The following is a 16839-nucleotide window of genomic DNA, read 5'->3' on the forward strand; positions in this document are numbered from 1 at the left end:
CAGAGCCCAGATTACGGAGACCAGGTTGCTTCGGGCAGATTTACCTTGAAGCCCTATTGCGAATTCGATCGAATTCGAAAATCGTCTGAAGGAGGCGCAACCATCGTTAGGTACGTGCTTGCTTTTTTAATCAGAAATAAGGGGCAGATTTTAGTAGGTTAAGACGTGTAACGTACTAAAATTTGTGTTAGAATTGCCTATGATCTATTGCCGTGTTTATTAGATACATGACTGATAATCTCTTAAAAAATGTGTATTCAATGATGTTTCTTTATAACAATATTCTTGAAACACGATTCATTTGTTGAAGACTGTACAGAAACATTTCATTCCACATTTCAGTTATAAAGCACGTGCAGTTTCAGAGAATGATGAGTTCCACCCGCACCTTCGTCTGTCGGTCAAGAATCGGCAAGGCAACGAAATCTCTATGGCAGCGCCAGGAGATATTGAAGTACAGTTGGCGGTAGACCTCCTTGACTTCAAAGGTATACCCCGAGTGCTGTCAACATGTGTGAGCCACTACAGTAACACTAACTCAGTGGTTCTGCCAAGTCCAAAGAAGTCTTTCTGCTGAGGTCGAAATGCAATTTTCTGCCCCGGTAACCTGGAGCAACTGTGAACTCCCTCCATCAGACTTTTGTTATCATGAAAATGTTTTTCTGGAGGTGTTCAAAGTCACCTCATGTGAAGGCACCTATATCAATATGTAAGTCAACGGTATTTAAATGACAAAGAAGGTCGCCAATGTACTCTTCTTTCCTGTTAGTCACACAGTGTATCGTCAACGTACGTATAGTTTTAGATGTGGTATATTCTTCCTTCGTGCGTAAAACACTATTTCTCTATTCTTCCATTACCAAATGATTTTACTTTTTTACGTGTAGATGTCTACAATAGCATCATGGTGGATCTCTGCTTGGCGGCCAATTCCCTGACTCCGCTTGACAATGACACGGAGACAGTGATTCTCATAAGCAATGGGTAAGCAAGATTGTCGAAGGAAATCATTCTCAGCAAGTGCACTTGGTAGTGATGTTTCGAAGAAAAGCAATAATTCTCATTAGGGATGTTAGTGGGAAGACACGTTTTCAATGTATTTCACCTCCCTGACCCTCAAATGAGTAAAAAAACGCCAGTTAAGATTTTTCTAAAAATTAGCCAACTAAAGTGTTGAGACATGTTTTCAAAAAACCTTGTTTTTTTGCTGTATTTCACCTCCCTGACCCTCCAATGAGTAAAAAACGCCATTTCATTTTTTTCAAAGTGACCAGAGGAGTAATTTATTACACTGACCGATGCACTGGCCCTCCTCTCTCACGTTTTCAGTTTCGACGATGCGAACTAATCTGACATCGTCAGCTCGAGGTGATATTGTGACAGGGTGATGTACGTTAATATCAAATTCTTGATTTTTTCTCCCCAGCTGCGCCCTTCCAGGGTTCTCTGACTTCACCCACCGTCCACAAGAGAAGCGATTGATGAAGACATCGTTATTCACCTTGCCGAGCCTGACAGACTTCGATACAGTGTACATCCTTTGCTCAGTGCGAGTTTGCCGACAAACTGGCGGGTGTGGAGCGGTGAGAATACTGCATGTATATTAACGTCGTATATTTTTCATATCTCTTTGTCGTGGGCAATCGGAGATACCGAATGCTCTTAAATGTACGCAAAACAATGTACGTAAATGAAGTTCATTCGCCCAGGCGAGTGTAATCATTGCTCCCGGACCATATCAAAAGGTTCACGAACGGACTCCGAATTCGTAGTACATCTATATAGTTTTGTTTGCAGAATGATTGCAAGAAACGACGCCGTTCCCAATCAAAACCGAGTGTGCACGACCTGACAAGTGGGTCATTTGACTGGGGTGTGCTCTCCGGAGTCGCAAGTTCACGGATAAAGATCCTATCCCCCCTCCCGGTGTCAACCACGTCAAAGCTTAAACCTTTCAGGAAAGCAGCGACTATTTCTCGAAAGGGGCAACCAGATATGGCAGTGAAACTAGCCAAACCTGGTGAACCGAAAGCAGACGGAATCGTTTACGATTCCCCTGATGGTTCGACTGACAATAAAAAAGGTAACTTACTGCATATCCCCACTTCAGTTGCCTTACGTTCTAGCTTTGATATTAACGAGGGCAACTTATGGAGAATCTGCGTGACTACAAATGAACTCAGCCGTCTTTGAAAGTGACACGTACCGTTGCCATGCCATAAAAAACCAGCCTGGAATTATCACCAGTATGAAAGGAAGTCATGATAACCTTGAGTTTCAATGGCGGATAACTTGCGTTTGAGCAGCATATACATGTTATTTGTGGACAGGTTATTTTTAAGTTAACGAATAATACTGCTTATGGTTAACCAGCAATCTCTCTTCGTTCTATCCACAGCGTGTGATGGTCTCTTCGGCTCTTGCCACTTTAATGAGTTGCACCTCATCCTCATCGCAGTCGGAGCAGTTGGATTCTTCGTCTTACTTGCGGCCTTGACCTTCTCTATCTACAGGCGGAAGGTCAACGTGCTCGAAGACAAAGTGAATGACTTATCATGCGCGTTAAGTAGCATAACGTCAACACCAAGTTCGTATTGATCGTGTTGTAGTGACCATTCCCCTGTCATATAAAGTGGTCAGGCTTCGAGAGTTTTAACGATTGTAACTTATTGTAATATGTAGTTCGAAATAATATTCTAAGCAGTTAATGATCATTACTTTAGCGTCGGTCAGACTGCCTAAGCATACATTTTTGACACCACTGTTATCTATTCGGGCATATATCATGTTTGCAAGAAGGTTGGATAATGGATAACTGTTAGTTCCTCTTGGTCACTGACATAAATCATCATGGTATATGTATGTATCTTTGCGACACCGTTCGTTTTGACTCTGAAACGGATAATGATTGGATCAGATGTCAGTTTTATCATTTCAATGTGTTATGTGTTATGTGTTCTGATTTCATATGTCTATGTGCTATGTTAATGTATTCGAGACAACGTGCATGTACATCCACGTGTGAAAATCATTGTTCTAAATAAAATCAGTGTACAGTAAAAAAAATAAATGTTTTCTTATGAATAAACACAATGGTGTTATAAATATAGTTCATTTGTAGTTTTTTAAGTTTGAAGGTTTCACCTGTCACAAAATTGAAGAAGGAGCGAGGTCCGTAGTCACATCACCATACGATCACGTTGATTAATCGATCATGATGTCGAAATGCATATATGTCTAGTTGACATAGCGATGCATTTATAGTGCAAACATGTACAACTGCAGTCCTACCCTATCGCATATTATTGGATAGTTTTGAGATTTACAGAACAATGAAGTGCACCTACTAAACAATCAAATAACTAAAGCAACGCATCATTTGTAAAATAAACTTTATTCAACAAAATCTAAAGCATAATGCGCTAAAACAGTGCGTGTACAATCGACCTTAGAATACATTTGTGAGTAAAAGATCCTCAGGTTGAATTATTATCACATTTCTAATAAATGTTTTGTACTGAACCTGAATAACAATGATAATATAATTTCTCAAGTTATCAACAACATGTTCTCAAGATGGACAATCAGAATCTTACCAAAGGTAAAATTTAAGTCGGAATATAAATACAAAATTTCTCAGGTCAGTTATCAAGTCAAAGTCTTACCAAAGGTAAGCTAATAAACATACTGGTAGGATAATTAAAGTAATGTATTTTTTCAAAAATAGACAAAGATGGTGGACTTTAATGATATTTTTCAATTTTCTGAATTTGTTCTTTTTTATTACTAACATGTACTTGTTTAAAGTAGATGATTTGATTTTAGTTGTTAATCAGTGTTATATACAGGACACATTATTCCATAAAACTAACCAAGAAAATGTTTTTGTGGCAAAAAAGTGTGATATTTCAAATTTCATAGACGTCTGATAAATGTTTTGTACTAGGCTTAAACTACAGTTGGATAACATAATATTTTAAGTATTTACGACATTTTCTCGAGGTAAACTTACCAGAATCATACGAAAGAAACCGAATAAGAGAGTGGTAGGGGTGGTACGGTAGTCTTTTGTTCGATGTCAAATTATTGTAGACGTGCACAAAGATTTACAAATACCTGTACAACATAAAGGTCATTCGACATTTAAATCAATGTTTTAAACGGGAGTTGAAATATAATAATGGCATTCGCACGTTTCATACAGAGAATATTAACACATAAAATATATTTTTCAAATTCTCATACCCTTTTTCAGTTACAGTTCGGGCTACATTGTCTCGGGGTAACACTTGAGGCAATTATAAATTTCCAATAGATAACTACCATACACATTTATCCCCAGGTTAAAACTTTCACTGTTCACATGGCATCGACCCCCCCAGGTTAAATCGATGTCACACTTCTGATCGATATTTTGTACTGGACTTCGGAATGATGATATACATGTATATACTAGTACTTTCTCAAGTGATCGACTACTGGAGACGAACAATCGAAACCTTTTCAAAGTATTCATACTGCAGTTTCGAGTACAGGTATAGGAAGCAGTACAGGCCACCCTTGTGTATTTCTGCATTTGTTAGGTTTAACAACTCCAATGGAAAACGGTAACCGTAAGATTTCCGTTGATTTTGTGAAGATACACCATGCATAGATCAGTACAAAATTCAGAATCAGGGCAAACCTATATTCAAGCAGGGTGACGGTGTTTAAAGAAATCTTATGACATAAGACTGTTTTTTTTCTAACTGGACCTGTACCACTGACATAACTTTACCAGCGTAAAAAAAATATCAGACACCCAAATACATGTATCGATGCGCAGTGCATTGAACCTAAAATTTGAAGGCCGACACTGGGGCTAATAATATCAAACTCGAGGAAACATTTACGCCAACGGAATTATTTATTTTTAACCTCGAAAATAATTTCTCAAGTAACGAAGTTTTTAGGATGGACGGCCAAATTCTTAGGAAAACAGTAAAATGAATACCGGTATATCTGATAAAAAACGACCAATGACTAAAATCGATAATCGATAAATCGATAATGCTTTCAGGTGGACTTGAACAACAATGTAGACATTTAAAATCTCTAGAAAGGAATTTTCCCAAATTGGGGATCAATCTGTAAAACTAGGTACATAGATTAGAACTGTTTAACCTTGATAACATTACATGTATTGGCCTCGTATGGCCAAGACAATATTTACATGGAGTTTATAATTTACATGCAGGTCTCGTACACTAAAATATGTTTACCAGACATTCAAGGGTAACCGTTTTATTTTTCGGTACCAGAAGTAGAAATGAGTTTCAGCAATGCACATGTTATCCCTCATCTCATCTTAAGGATTAGCACTTAAACTGCACTGGACTTGAACAACTATATCTTTTTGCAAAGCACTATAAACTAATTGCTCAAAAGTTATATTATCGTCAGTAGGGTCATGATTCATATATAAAGTCCATTAAAAATTGCGACAAAACAGCGAGTTAGTTTTAACAATACACTCTTTCACTGTTAAACATTCTCTGTGTGTTTACATGTATATCCCCGTGTTAAACACAAAAAGTACTTGGCAGAATAACAATTCGCACTAAGGAATATGTACCACCATACACCATGTACAAAATATATATTCAATATACTGTTCTGGGTTAAAAGGATTGGTTAGTGATTCTTCAATGAACCTGTCAATCGATTGTTTACCGGTACATCAGTGTTCTCAATTTGGCTTGTGCAACAAAAAAATACCGCTTTTCTCATGTTTCGATGATATATACGGTAAAAAGGGAAGCTAGCTGTTTGGTGCTATTTATATAAGACTCGTTGATTTCCATACATATCAAGCATGGGTATTACGACAATGCTGGAATTGATTTTTAATCCCAGGGTAGAACAACCTCATTGAAGACAATAATATGCCACTTTATCAAGAAATATAAAAGGTTCTGACAATAGGGCAAATATATACATGATGTTCCCGGATAGTTTTTATAAGGATGCATACATCAGGAGGTCTACTAATTACACATTTCAAGTAAAGTCGCAAGGTACAAATCAAAATTAACATTTTTAACTGAAGTCAAACTCATAATCATAAGTTCGTTGTTATTTTGCGACGGAGCCCTGGTTTTAATAACACAGACTTATTTAAATCAGCTTATTTCGAAATTAGGATGTGATCAATATACAATGTACATGTATACCACTATAAATAACGTTTCCTGGCCTGTACGTGTTCTGGGAAGATGAAAAACGAAAACAGAGAGTGGCATCCTTGTCTAGTTATAGGCGAACTGTACGACACGGAGTTTTCAAGAATGCCAGAAAAACATTCCATTTCTTCTAAGCCAATTTCTCCTTTTCAGCAAATCAGAGATGCTTGTATTTTCTGACCCTCCCAACTGGCCCCTTTATTTGGCGCTGTTTTGTCATCTACCAGGTGAACAGAAAACCTGAGTTAAAGATGTCGCCTGACAAAACAATTACTCGCATACATATTCTGGGCAAGACTTTATTTCAAGTCTTACATATCTAGTGAAATTGGGAAAAAAATTATCGGTTTATTTGGCTTTTCGACAATTTCGTAGATTTTCATGCTTTTAGAATCAATAATCACATATGGAATTATTGAGGATTTGAAAACATGCACGTCTTATAGAAATCTTACTTGGGGATTGGGTTCACCCAACAACATGTTACATTTAATCACAATGTGATACAGTTTATTAATCAGGAATGTGTAATTAGTACGATGCAGTGTACAATCGAAAGTGTCGTTCAACGGAGTAAATACTTTACACTATTCCCGGTTGGTTTGAAATACACCAGAAAAGAGAAAATTGTCAAATCAATTACTAAAGTGAGGACAAAATCATCCTTACAGAAGATCGCAATTTGGCAAACAACAGAAAATCTGCTGGGCAAAATGCAGTCGGATATTACAACAAACATAAACTAAGTATTTGAATGTGAGATATACTGGTAGATTGTTACACCATATCTGATGCGTTATTATCCAAGGTTTGATTACCAAGTTGTTTGTTGTGCTTGGGTTACGTGTCATCGGTCATTTCCAACAGTCCGCCATTTTGTGAACATCACAGATTAGACGAAATAGATGAGTAATATTCTTCACTCAAAGATGCCAGTAATTACGCTGGAATTACTAGTCTTACGTTCTTACTTTACTGCAACATGATGGTTTGTGCCATCAGAAGCGCAAGCATAAACTCCAAGTATAATTATCAGAACTGAACTAAAAAGTAGAATGTATCACTGATGGTTTGTGATTTTTCTTTCTTTAATGCTATTTTCTTCTGAATAAAAACCTTATTCTGGTGTAAATGGTCAAAATGGCACGTAACGGACACCTACGATTCATTGCGCAGTTTTGAAGACATGTTGAATTTCTCAGAGACCAACTAAAACAAAGAGATTTAAAATCGGGTTGGAAGTTGCACCATGGCGGACATTTTACGTTGCACAACAAAAACAGAACGAGGCACCAGGAACTCATCGCTGTGAACAATCCTATGGAAAAGTCGTGTGACAACAAAAGTGCACGTGACAGTCATGCGCTTGCCTTTTAATATCAAGCTTCCAATTACATTTTTAAAATGAGACTTCCTTCTAGAGCTCAAATAATTGAGAACGGGATGAATTCTTCTTGTTGCCGTTATTGTGACGCATTCGTTTTGCTGAAAGAAGTGACACCGCTCTAACAATTTTTTTAATCGATCAGAATGTATAGATATGCACCATTCTAAAATACACAAAAGAAATCCCAGGTTAAGATTTAATACAGCTCAATATATATACCGTACATTATGTGTTCTCAGATTCGATGGAAATGAATAGTACAGATACAACAACAACCCTAACAAACAAACAAAACCTCATAAAATGCGATGTGGAGGTTGTCTTTTTGATACGCAAACATTCAATTTTGGTAAAATCCCCAAACTATGCGAGTTAGAATATCTTTAACTGCTCGGGGAAATGAACATACATGAATTGTAAGCACTGAAAGCATACAAAGAATTGTTTGCTGAAGGCAGGTTAAATTGCTCGAAGGAATAAATAAAATAAAACATGTAGCATGATTGTATATACTAGATATTCAGTCAGCATGACCGTTGGCCTTCATGTATTTAATTTTTTGTTTTGGTTGTGAGTGATCTTCTTGTATATGAGCATTGCCTTCATTCAGGGTTGACCATGAAGGACAATGTTATAAAATGCAAGTATGTTCAAGTACAAGTCACTTAAAGAATGTACATGTATTAGTAAACTTGTCGCTGAGTCTTCTTTGTACATGTATTTGGTGAACCATTTCTCGGGAGATGACCAACTCAATTTTTATGAAATCAGTGACATGATAGAAATGCTGTGTGTGAACTGAGAAAGTCTGTCATGTTAATTACTCAAAGATGCAGGGACATTAGTAGAATGTCCAATTAAGTATATTGTACATTGCTTTGTCTGTATTCAGTGTAATGTTCTTTTCTGTATTTTCTTAACTTGCTTACTGTTTCAAATTGTACTAGATTTCCTCAGTACGAATAAACATACATGTGTATATAAAGTTAATACTCACTGAATGCATGTACGCACATCCGTGTAAATCAAACGTTCTGTTCGAAAAAAATCATAGTCATGGAAAAATTAGAACATCAATTGCGGTTTTGTTGCTGAAGTCATACCGTACTGTCAGCATCAGCAGACAACGTTGGCTGATGTTTTGAATATTCGCAGTTGGTGCTGATCAGATTGAGCCGATGTAGCTATTATAATGAGTCGACTTCTTAAAATTATTTCAAAATTGCATACAACATGCGTATTTTATGGTTTTTAAACCTTTTATAAATCGAATGTCAATTTTGGAAAGAATGATTGCCATGGTTACTAATTGGACAACGATTTATGAGTAGTCATTAGGTCTCATAAAAATCGTTGTGTAATGTGTTCAGAGGCAGTGTATCTGAAAATTTCAAATTTTATTTCAGAATTCATGAATTCAAGGTTTGACGACTTTCATTAACTTATTAACTGAACTTTTGTTTTTCATTTGAAGTTTTATTTGTACTTTGAACCACTTCGCAAGTTTGCTAGATGAATACAGTCTGGGCAGAAAGCAGCAAAATAATTGCCGACCCTGTTATCTTTTTATCGAATTATTTGGAAGCCTATGTATTAGAACATGTATATATGGCGGTGGATAATTGCATTATCACGGCATTTGGTGTGTTTTGATCAAATGTGTGTAGGCTTAACATTTACCACTCTGATTTATTTGCGCTTGTTAGAGAATTAAAAATAAGAACAAAAATGAATAAGATTTCACGATGGTTAAAGTATATATTATTTGACCACATGTCGCCCGATTTAATTTTTTACTGTTCAGAGTTACAATGTATGGTTGTCTTCTATATCCTTTTGTATCGTATATCAAGCTTTCAACATATATCTTATTCGCGGACATTGTACTGTACCATATGATACTTTACTGACGGTATACGGTAAAAAAGTACAGGAAAAAAGGTACAGGAAAAAAAGGTACGGAAATGAAGGTACAGGAAATAAAAGTATAGGAAATAAAAGTACTGAAAATAAAGGTACCGGAAAAAAAGTACTGGAAAAAAGTACACAAAATGGCATAAATAGGTAAAAAAGGTACACAATTTTTTTTCAGAATATTATTCTCTTCAACTGGTTCAGACTCGGCCTATGTCTTAATCTTTTCTTGCCTATTTTTCTTCTTCTGTGACTAAGGTGGTGCCTTAAAATAGTTTAATACATTGCGGATAATTTTGTAACGGAATGAATTTGAGGAAAATTCATGGAAGAAGTTGCCCAAAAGGGGAGCTGACGTTTTTTTTGGTAATAAGTACATGTACATTCATGTTCTTTTAAATTTTAAAATACTCGAGTCGTATTCTTATAGGGGCGGATCCAGGATATTGGGAAAGGGGGGTGGGGCGCACCTGGCATCCTACCTGGCATTTCACATTAAGATTCTCGCCAATTTCCCTAAAAAGCTTGTGTTTGGTCTAAATCTAATGATTTATCTGTTAAAACCTAATTGGCCAGGCACATTGTTAATTGGGTCCAGCTCTATGATGAATGTTAATTGATTAATTGCAATTTAACTTGAACATGGGTACATTTATCGGTTAACCCTTTTGCAGAGGGAATTGTCCTAGAATCTTTACAATCATCATGATCTTGATAGCCGTGTTTACACTCTTGAAAACCATAACGGTATACTGGAAATTTGATATACCTATTTCTAAGGCCTATGCAATGCCTACGCAACAAATAAAGTTAAAGTTATAAAAAGAAAAAGGGAGAATTCAAATGATATTTAAAAAAATAATTGTGAACCTTTTTTACCTATTTATGCCATTTTGTGTACCTATTTTTCAAGTACCTTTTTTCTGGTACCTTTATGTCCGGTACTTTTATTTCCTGTACCTTCATTTCCGTACTTTTTTTCCTGTACCTTTTTCCTGTATCTTTATTACCTGGATTCTTTACTGACATCATTTCTGAAATAGAGATACTTATCAAGTTGATTAAATACCATATACATGCACATGTCAGAGATTTATAGTGAGCAGTTTGTAAGGAGAGAGAGAAATGTGACTTAGTAATCTTTATATAATCTGATTACCTACAAACTTTGGTACTTATATACTGAATGCATGATCAAAATACAATAAATAACATTTACATACTTTAGGATGGGCAAATTATTATCAAATATACAAGCAGTCAGAAAATAACTTGAACTTTCAAGATAGATGATAAAGTCTCTTAACTAACGAGTTCAATATATTGAGTGTCCGTTCGGTCTATATAATAGTAGAATAACCCAAGTGCTTCTATCTGCTTTTCTCTCAGAAGACCTTTTTGGCGAAGAGAAAAGGAAAAGTTCACATTATTTTAGACTACAGGTAAAAACGATTGGCGTGTTGTGATAAATAAATCACAGTGTATACTTACTTCTAAATACTATAAAGCGTGCGTGTAATTTTGTACATCACCAAAAAAACAAAACAAACTGAAACACTGTCAACGGCTAACATATACTTGCTTCAGACGTACATGTAATGTTCCCGGCATTGTTGAACGTAAAATATATAAAAAAGAAAATGCACATTTTGGCATCGCAAACATTTATACATGTAGACATATCTTCAGCAGTTGACAAATCCCCGACGTTTGTGTGACACCACTGGAATCCTTGTTTGTGCCAAATACAGTAGAACTACTTTCTTTGGAGCCAAGCTTTGATAAGGGCTTAAAAGAAACATTGCAAACTAAAAAAGCATCATTTGAAATTAAGAGGGTGGGGGGTAGTCAGGGTTGAACTCGTTTTTCAAGATCTAGAATTTCCGAACTTTGCTGTAATGGTTGTGCACTGTTCAAATACATGCAGGCCCTGTCATCTGTAATAAATCGATACTTCTCAGGAATGTGCAGATAATTAACAGACACAAATCTGTGCCAATTGTAGAAGTAGAAAATGTCCCCCTGGAATATAAAGTATCCTGACCAATTTTTACGGATTGTGGTACATGTTTCTCTCGAAGGCATGACTGTCAACAGCTCAGAGATTGGATCACATAAGATTCCTTTGTTCCCCGGGCATTTCATCTTTGGAGTCAAACTTCTACACCGGCTTCGGCGATGATTTCTGACTGGAGAGGGTGAGGGTACCGGATTTGAGAATTTCAGACCTTTTCTGAGGTTTTACAATATTTAATTTTCTTACACTTTCCCGGAGGCAAACGGCCCGCTGATCATTAGCTTCGTCGCGCGTGTGTGGCTATCTGCAGGAGCGAACCAAGACGCAACCATACAACTGTTTTTCTACTTCCATTAATCATATTGTCCCGCTTGGTGCATGCGCACGCTAAGACAATTCAAATAACTTTCGAGATTCCAGCAGTGTCACACTGCAACGCATAAGAGTACACACTGTTACTCAAACAGACTGTTTACAAGTTTAAATCGACTTATCACAGGACTTGGAGCAGATATATGGTGGTTGTTCCCATTTATATAGACGGTACACATTTCCCGGCTATAGGTGTTGTTGTGCATCACTACGTACACTCATGGACGGAGATAAAGCAAGTCTTGTTTTTTTCAGGAGCGTCGACTTCACCAGATTACGCACAAGTGTACGTTGGGGATGGCTGAAATGGAGAACAGTCAAATACAGCCATGAACATAACACACTGCTGTCATGATATGTTTGCACATACGTGTATTTAATGATGAAGCATGGTATTTGGGAAGTTATTTTTTTTAATTGTTACATTATTTCTTCATATCTTATTTATTTCATCACTGGTTTTCATATACATGCATGAGATTCTTTGAACGAAACTTTGGAGATCACGACATACCAGTATTCCAACCTTTACTCTAATGCTTCTGTAGGGTGATTAAACAAACTAGTTCTAAACTTTTGGAGAGTCCTGTATTTAAAAACTGAAAGAAAACTTGGTCATCGCCAGTCACATTTTTTAAAGCGAAAATAGACCCGTATGGCAATCCGTCTCAACATTCCACGGAACGATTCGACATTGCCATGATCGTCAACTTACACTGCACGAATCATAACCCCAGTACTCAGTACCAGTTTCTGCAGCCAGGTTCGAGTTGGAATTGCTGTTACTAGTGAACAAACTGCACTCTAGTGTGGCTTTCTTCCACGTTACACTCTTGCAAGTGTTGTCGGTAAGGCATTTGTTTGCACACTCTGTTAGGTTCAAATCGACCTCGGTCTTAGATGCAGCTAGGCTCATCTTCTTATCCACGACCTGGCAGAACATGCACTCCTTGCAGTTGGCCGCCCTGACTGGTGGTGTGCCAGTGGCATGAGTGTACTGGACAACTGGAAAAACAAAGAAATAACTCCGATTAGATTTTGGAGCATCTGCGCATGGAGGGAAAACGGCGATAATTTTAAAAACATGCAAATAACAGTGAGGTGATAAATGTGATAGAGTATGCATTGTAAGTCTATCTGCTTGGTTCCGTTTTAGTGGAACACAATGGAATCATTATCAACTCAGTAAGTAATAGCAGGTATAGATTAGATTTATCCAAACTTGGAAATGGGAATATCAGATCAACCAGTCCCTCTGTCACGTATTACACATATCCTAATTCATTGCTCCTCTGACTCGAAACCAAACGGATGGACTAAATGCGTATTCTATCACTAAAAAAGCCCACTTCATAATACTTCATACTTCACACTTCATAGATGTCAGTGCACATGACTGAGCCAATCCATTACATTCAAGCCCGTTACTATAGTAACGTCCATGCATCTATTGGTCCTCGATACACAATTAGGTTGTAGGTAATGCAGGGAAGGGGCATTGGCGTAGAAAACGCCACGTATAAGCTGTGTTTAGCAAACTTGCCCCTATCGATTGACCGTAAATGATGTGCCTTGGCGCATTTACTCAGAATGATTTAATGGTAAAATAAAACGCTTTCATCTATTCAATTTCATCAGTTTGTTAATGCTTTTACACTGGTATCAGTGGTCATATATATTACCGGTCATCGTTATAGAAACTATTAACCACTATAATTCCTTACAATTCACTTTCAGCGACAAAGCAGCTATTTCAAATTTGTTTTTTTCCCGAAACAATCAGGCAAGCTACTAACTCTGGCTCTAGGATACAACCCAAAATAACACTTAAACAATATCACCCAACTAATATTGAACTTAAATGCAATCCAGGGTGCTTATCTTCGAGGCTTGCCTCCAGACATGTTTGTTGGGTTTGCATTGAAATATACTCTACATTATTTAATAATTTAATCTAGGAGGGAGTGTTGGCTTTGGTCTTACACAACGGGGAACAGTGCCTTTGGAACTTGGTTCATGTAGTAGAAAAAACAGCTCGTCACTGGCAGAGTTGACATCTCAGATTTTAGCAATGTCTCTGGTTGTCATATACCACGTTCCCTTTGTTTATTGGCTGTCGAAGAATCTTTTAATGATTTATCATAAATCAGATACTATGATCAAAACAGCTATTGATTCCAACTCGAAACTAACCCAAATTTAGAAAACAAATAGGAGATTGATCTAGTCGCAAATATTTCGCATTGTATTCGATATTTTTAAAAGCACGCAATTATTAATTTTCGTCAACGAAACCTGATGAAAAATCTCATTAGTTTTGTGACGAGATTTTTTCGATATCTTAGGCTAAACAGTGCCCTTAAGTTATTCATATCAAACAACTCTAAACAGCTTCATGAAATTCCTGAATTTATTCCCATAACTAAACTTATTCACTATCGTGGACCAATTTGCCCGACGGATCATATGATTTTGACGCAGGTCGGAAAACTTCGGCTGGATATGCGGGACCATATGTACAAGAAGAAGGTACTGGGCCCGCTCGCTATGCAAAGTACGAACGAATTACTCGTTTGTGCATTGTAACGGTGCCTTTTCTTCCTGACATACATATCCATAATTCATCTCAAACCGAAAATACGGTTAAGAATTGTTGGCGATGTGAAAGAACAGAAAACAAATCCTCGCCAATTTCCATAGAAGGTATACCTAAAATGATAGATATTGAACATAGCGTACTTATTAAATACTAGTACCAATGATTTGCATACGGAAATATGAGTTTATGTTCGCTTTCCTGATTCAGAGGCGAACATAATTAAACTCTGATTTCCTAAGAGTCTCCGTCTTATGATGATTATTTCCTGCCCGGGATATCATCTTTTGTACAAATAAGGGACTAATACATGTCTGAACCGGTATAACATGGACCGTATCACAAATCTATCAACTGGATGACAGACGGGTCCACCTGATTTTGAAGATGGGCAGAACAATTGTTTTTCTTGTTGTAGGCTACATAATGTGTTATCAATATTTCATACTGTCTTGTGTGTTTTAGCTGGGACAATTGACCAACTGCATACCTCCGTGTGGAAGAAAAATCTATAATTTGTGAGTGTTTTGAAATTGAAAATCATCTGCATTTACAACAAAATATTTCAATGACATCTCATCTTGATTTGATAATTAGCTTGCTTGCTGTCGTGCAAGGCATCAACTAGACTGGCTAGTTTCGCACTTAGAATTACGTCCAATCTCGCCATCCCCAACCAATTGCAGCAATGTCCATGGTATCTATTTGGTGGTTTTGACAAGAAAGGGAAAGAAAAAGCCTGATTATGTATCAACTTTGTTTATCAATGTCGGCACAGAAACAAATTACGATACGAATAGTTATACTCACTTAAACAAATCAAAGGTACGATCAAAACAATGACATGGACGCTCTCCATTTTACCGGGGTGAAACGTGTTAGTCCAAAATACGACGGCGGGCAAAATCCTTCTCTTTCCAACCTTAATCAACACAGCTGTCCTAAACAGAATCAAAGTTACTCCAGCCCGCTCTGAACCTCAACCAATGATCCTTACGCGCAACAACTTCAGTCTAGAATAACCATGACGACGCTGCAACAGCCAAGACAACGCTGGGTATTGGGCACATTTTCTATTAAAATGTCATGCTATCGATTGTTCAAAAATGTCGTATTACGTGTGGTGCTTTACCAACAGAGAGGTTGCCAGGGGCTACGTTCAGTTCTGCCCTGGTTAGATTTCGGAACCATGATTAAATACAGCGACGTGAACATGCGTGGCTATCTCGCCTGTTTTCTCAGCACTATCTCAAGTCGTCGACTCTCCCAGAAGGATCATCTCTTTGGAAAGACTTCAAGTACGTACGCATATCTGTCCTGTAAAAAAGGTGATCGTGGCTCTTGGCTCTTGGCTCTTAGTTTAGGGTATCCCACAATTATAGCAGCTACAAACCACAACCTGATTTTGTCGCGTACATGTACATGTATGTCAATCGTGCAGAGACCAGTAACAAATACTCTCATACATTTAATCGGTAAGTTGAAATGTTAATGCTCAGTGCCCTGAAGTCAAGGAAACCATTATATTAGCTACATGTATATTGATAGAATCATAGACGTGGTTGCTAGCGTTAGCTGCGTTGGGGCAGTGGCTCGTTACTTGACATATACCAGGAAACAAAGTGCGTAAACGAAGCGGAAATATGTCCCTGAAGTCAGATCGGTCGACCGGCTCTGTCATCACCATTTCGAACTACATTGTGATTGGTTAGATGGGAAGACGGAATGCACCTGACAAACCATACAGTTCTGAAATCCAGAAGTATTAAGGTAGCAGGAAGGGTTGGGCGTTTGTGGTTTCTGAGTCTGAGGGGGTTGGTGTCTGTTGACTGTGCTTTAAGAGAGACTAGGCATGGCGCCAGTCTCTCTTAAAGCACAGTCAACAGGCATTTGGTCTCAGTATTTGGGTTTTGATTGCCATGACTGTACCCCTGTAAAAGTCAGAGGAGGAGAAGTTTGGAATGATGAAAGCATTGAAGAAGAAGAAATGTTATTATTGAGGAAAGCAAAATTTATTATGAGACTAGAAGGCAGTGTCCTGACTTGATTATTTTGAAAATGGCGGTCTGAACACATTAAAAGGTGGAACATGGCATTTTATCGACTTTGAAGTGTTCCGCAGTTAAAGGGAGACTATAGGCAGCAGCTAGGTAGGCAAGATAAAGTCATACAAATTTGCCAATAGGGGTCAGTCATATCTCTAGGCATGGCGCCAGTCTCTCTTAAAGCACAGTCAACAGGCATTTGGTCTCAGTATTTGGGTAAGTACAGAATCAAGGCAGCTCAGAGAGCAATGATTGAACGATGCTGTGGACAAGTCCAACAATACTGC

The 16839-nt window shown here is 37.5% G+C and overlaps 1 protein-coding gene across 1 annotated transcript; it reads right to left on the bottom strand.

Annotated features, from left to right (window-relative positions):
- Positions 1-3403: 3403 nt before the first annotated feature.
- Positions 3404-15505, bottom strand: LOC135484301 (uncharacterized). Its single transcript, XM_064765643.1, has 3 exons — positions 15318-15505; positions 12627-12916; positions 3404-12212 (listed from the first exon to the last, which is right to left on the bottom strand). The coding sequence occupies exons 1-3, from the start codon at positions 15364-15366 to the stop codon at positions 12186-12188; spliced, it is 366 nt and encodes a 121-aa protein (XP_064621713.1). The 5' UTR covers positions 15367-15505; the 3' UTR covers positions 3404-12185.
- Positions 15506-16839: the final 1334 nt, after the last annotated feature.

The sequence above is a fragment of the Lineus longissimus genome, chromosome 3 (assembly GCF_910592395.1).
Source record: "Lineus longissimus chromosome 3, tnLinLong1.2, whole genome shotgun sequence".
NCBI lineage: Eukaryota > Metazoa > Nemertea > Pilidiophora > Heteronemertea > Lineidae > Lineus > Lineus longissimus.

Excerpts from the sequence above, each read along its gene's own strand:
- LOC135484301 (XM_064765643.1), bottom strand. The coding sequence starts at position 15,366 with ATGGAGAGCGTCCATGTCATTGTTTTGATCGTACCTTTGATTTGTTTA. Across the intron at positions 12,917-15,317 it reads CGTACCTTTGATTTGTTTAA|TTGTCCAGTACACTCATGCC; the intron begins GTGAGTATAACT and ends TTGTTTTTCCAG. Across the intron at positions 12,213-12,626 it reads GGGGTTATGATTCGTGCAGT|CCATCCCCAACGTACACTTG; the intron begins GTAAGTTGACGA and ends TCTCCATTTCAG.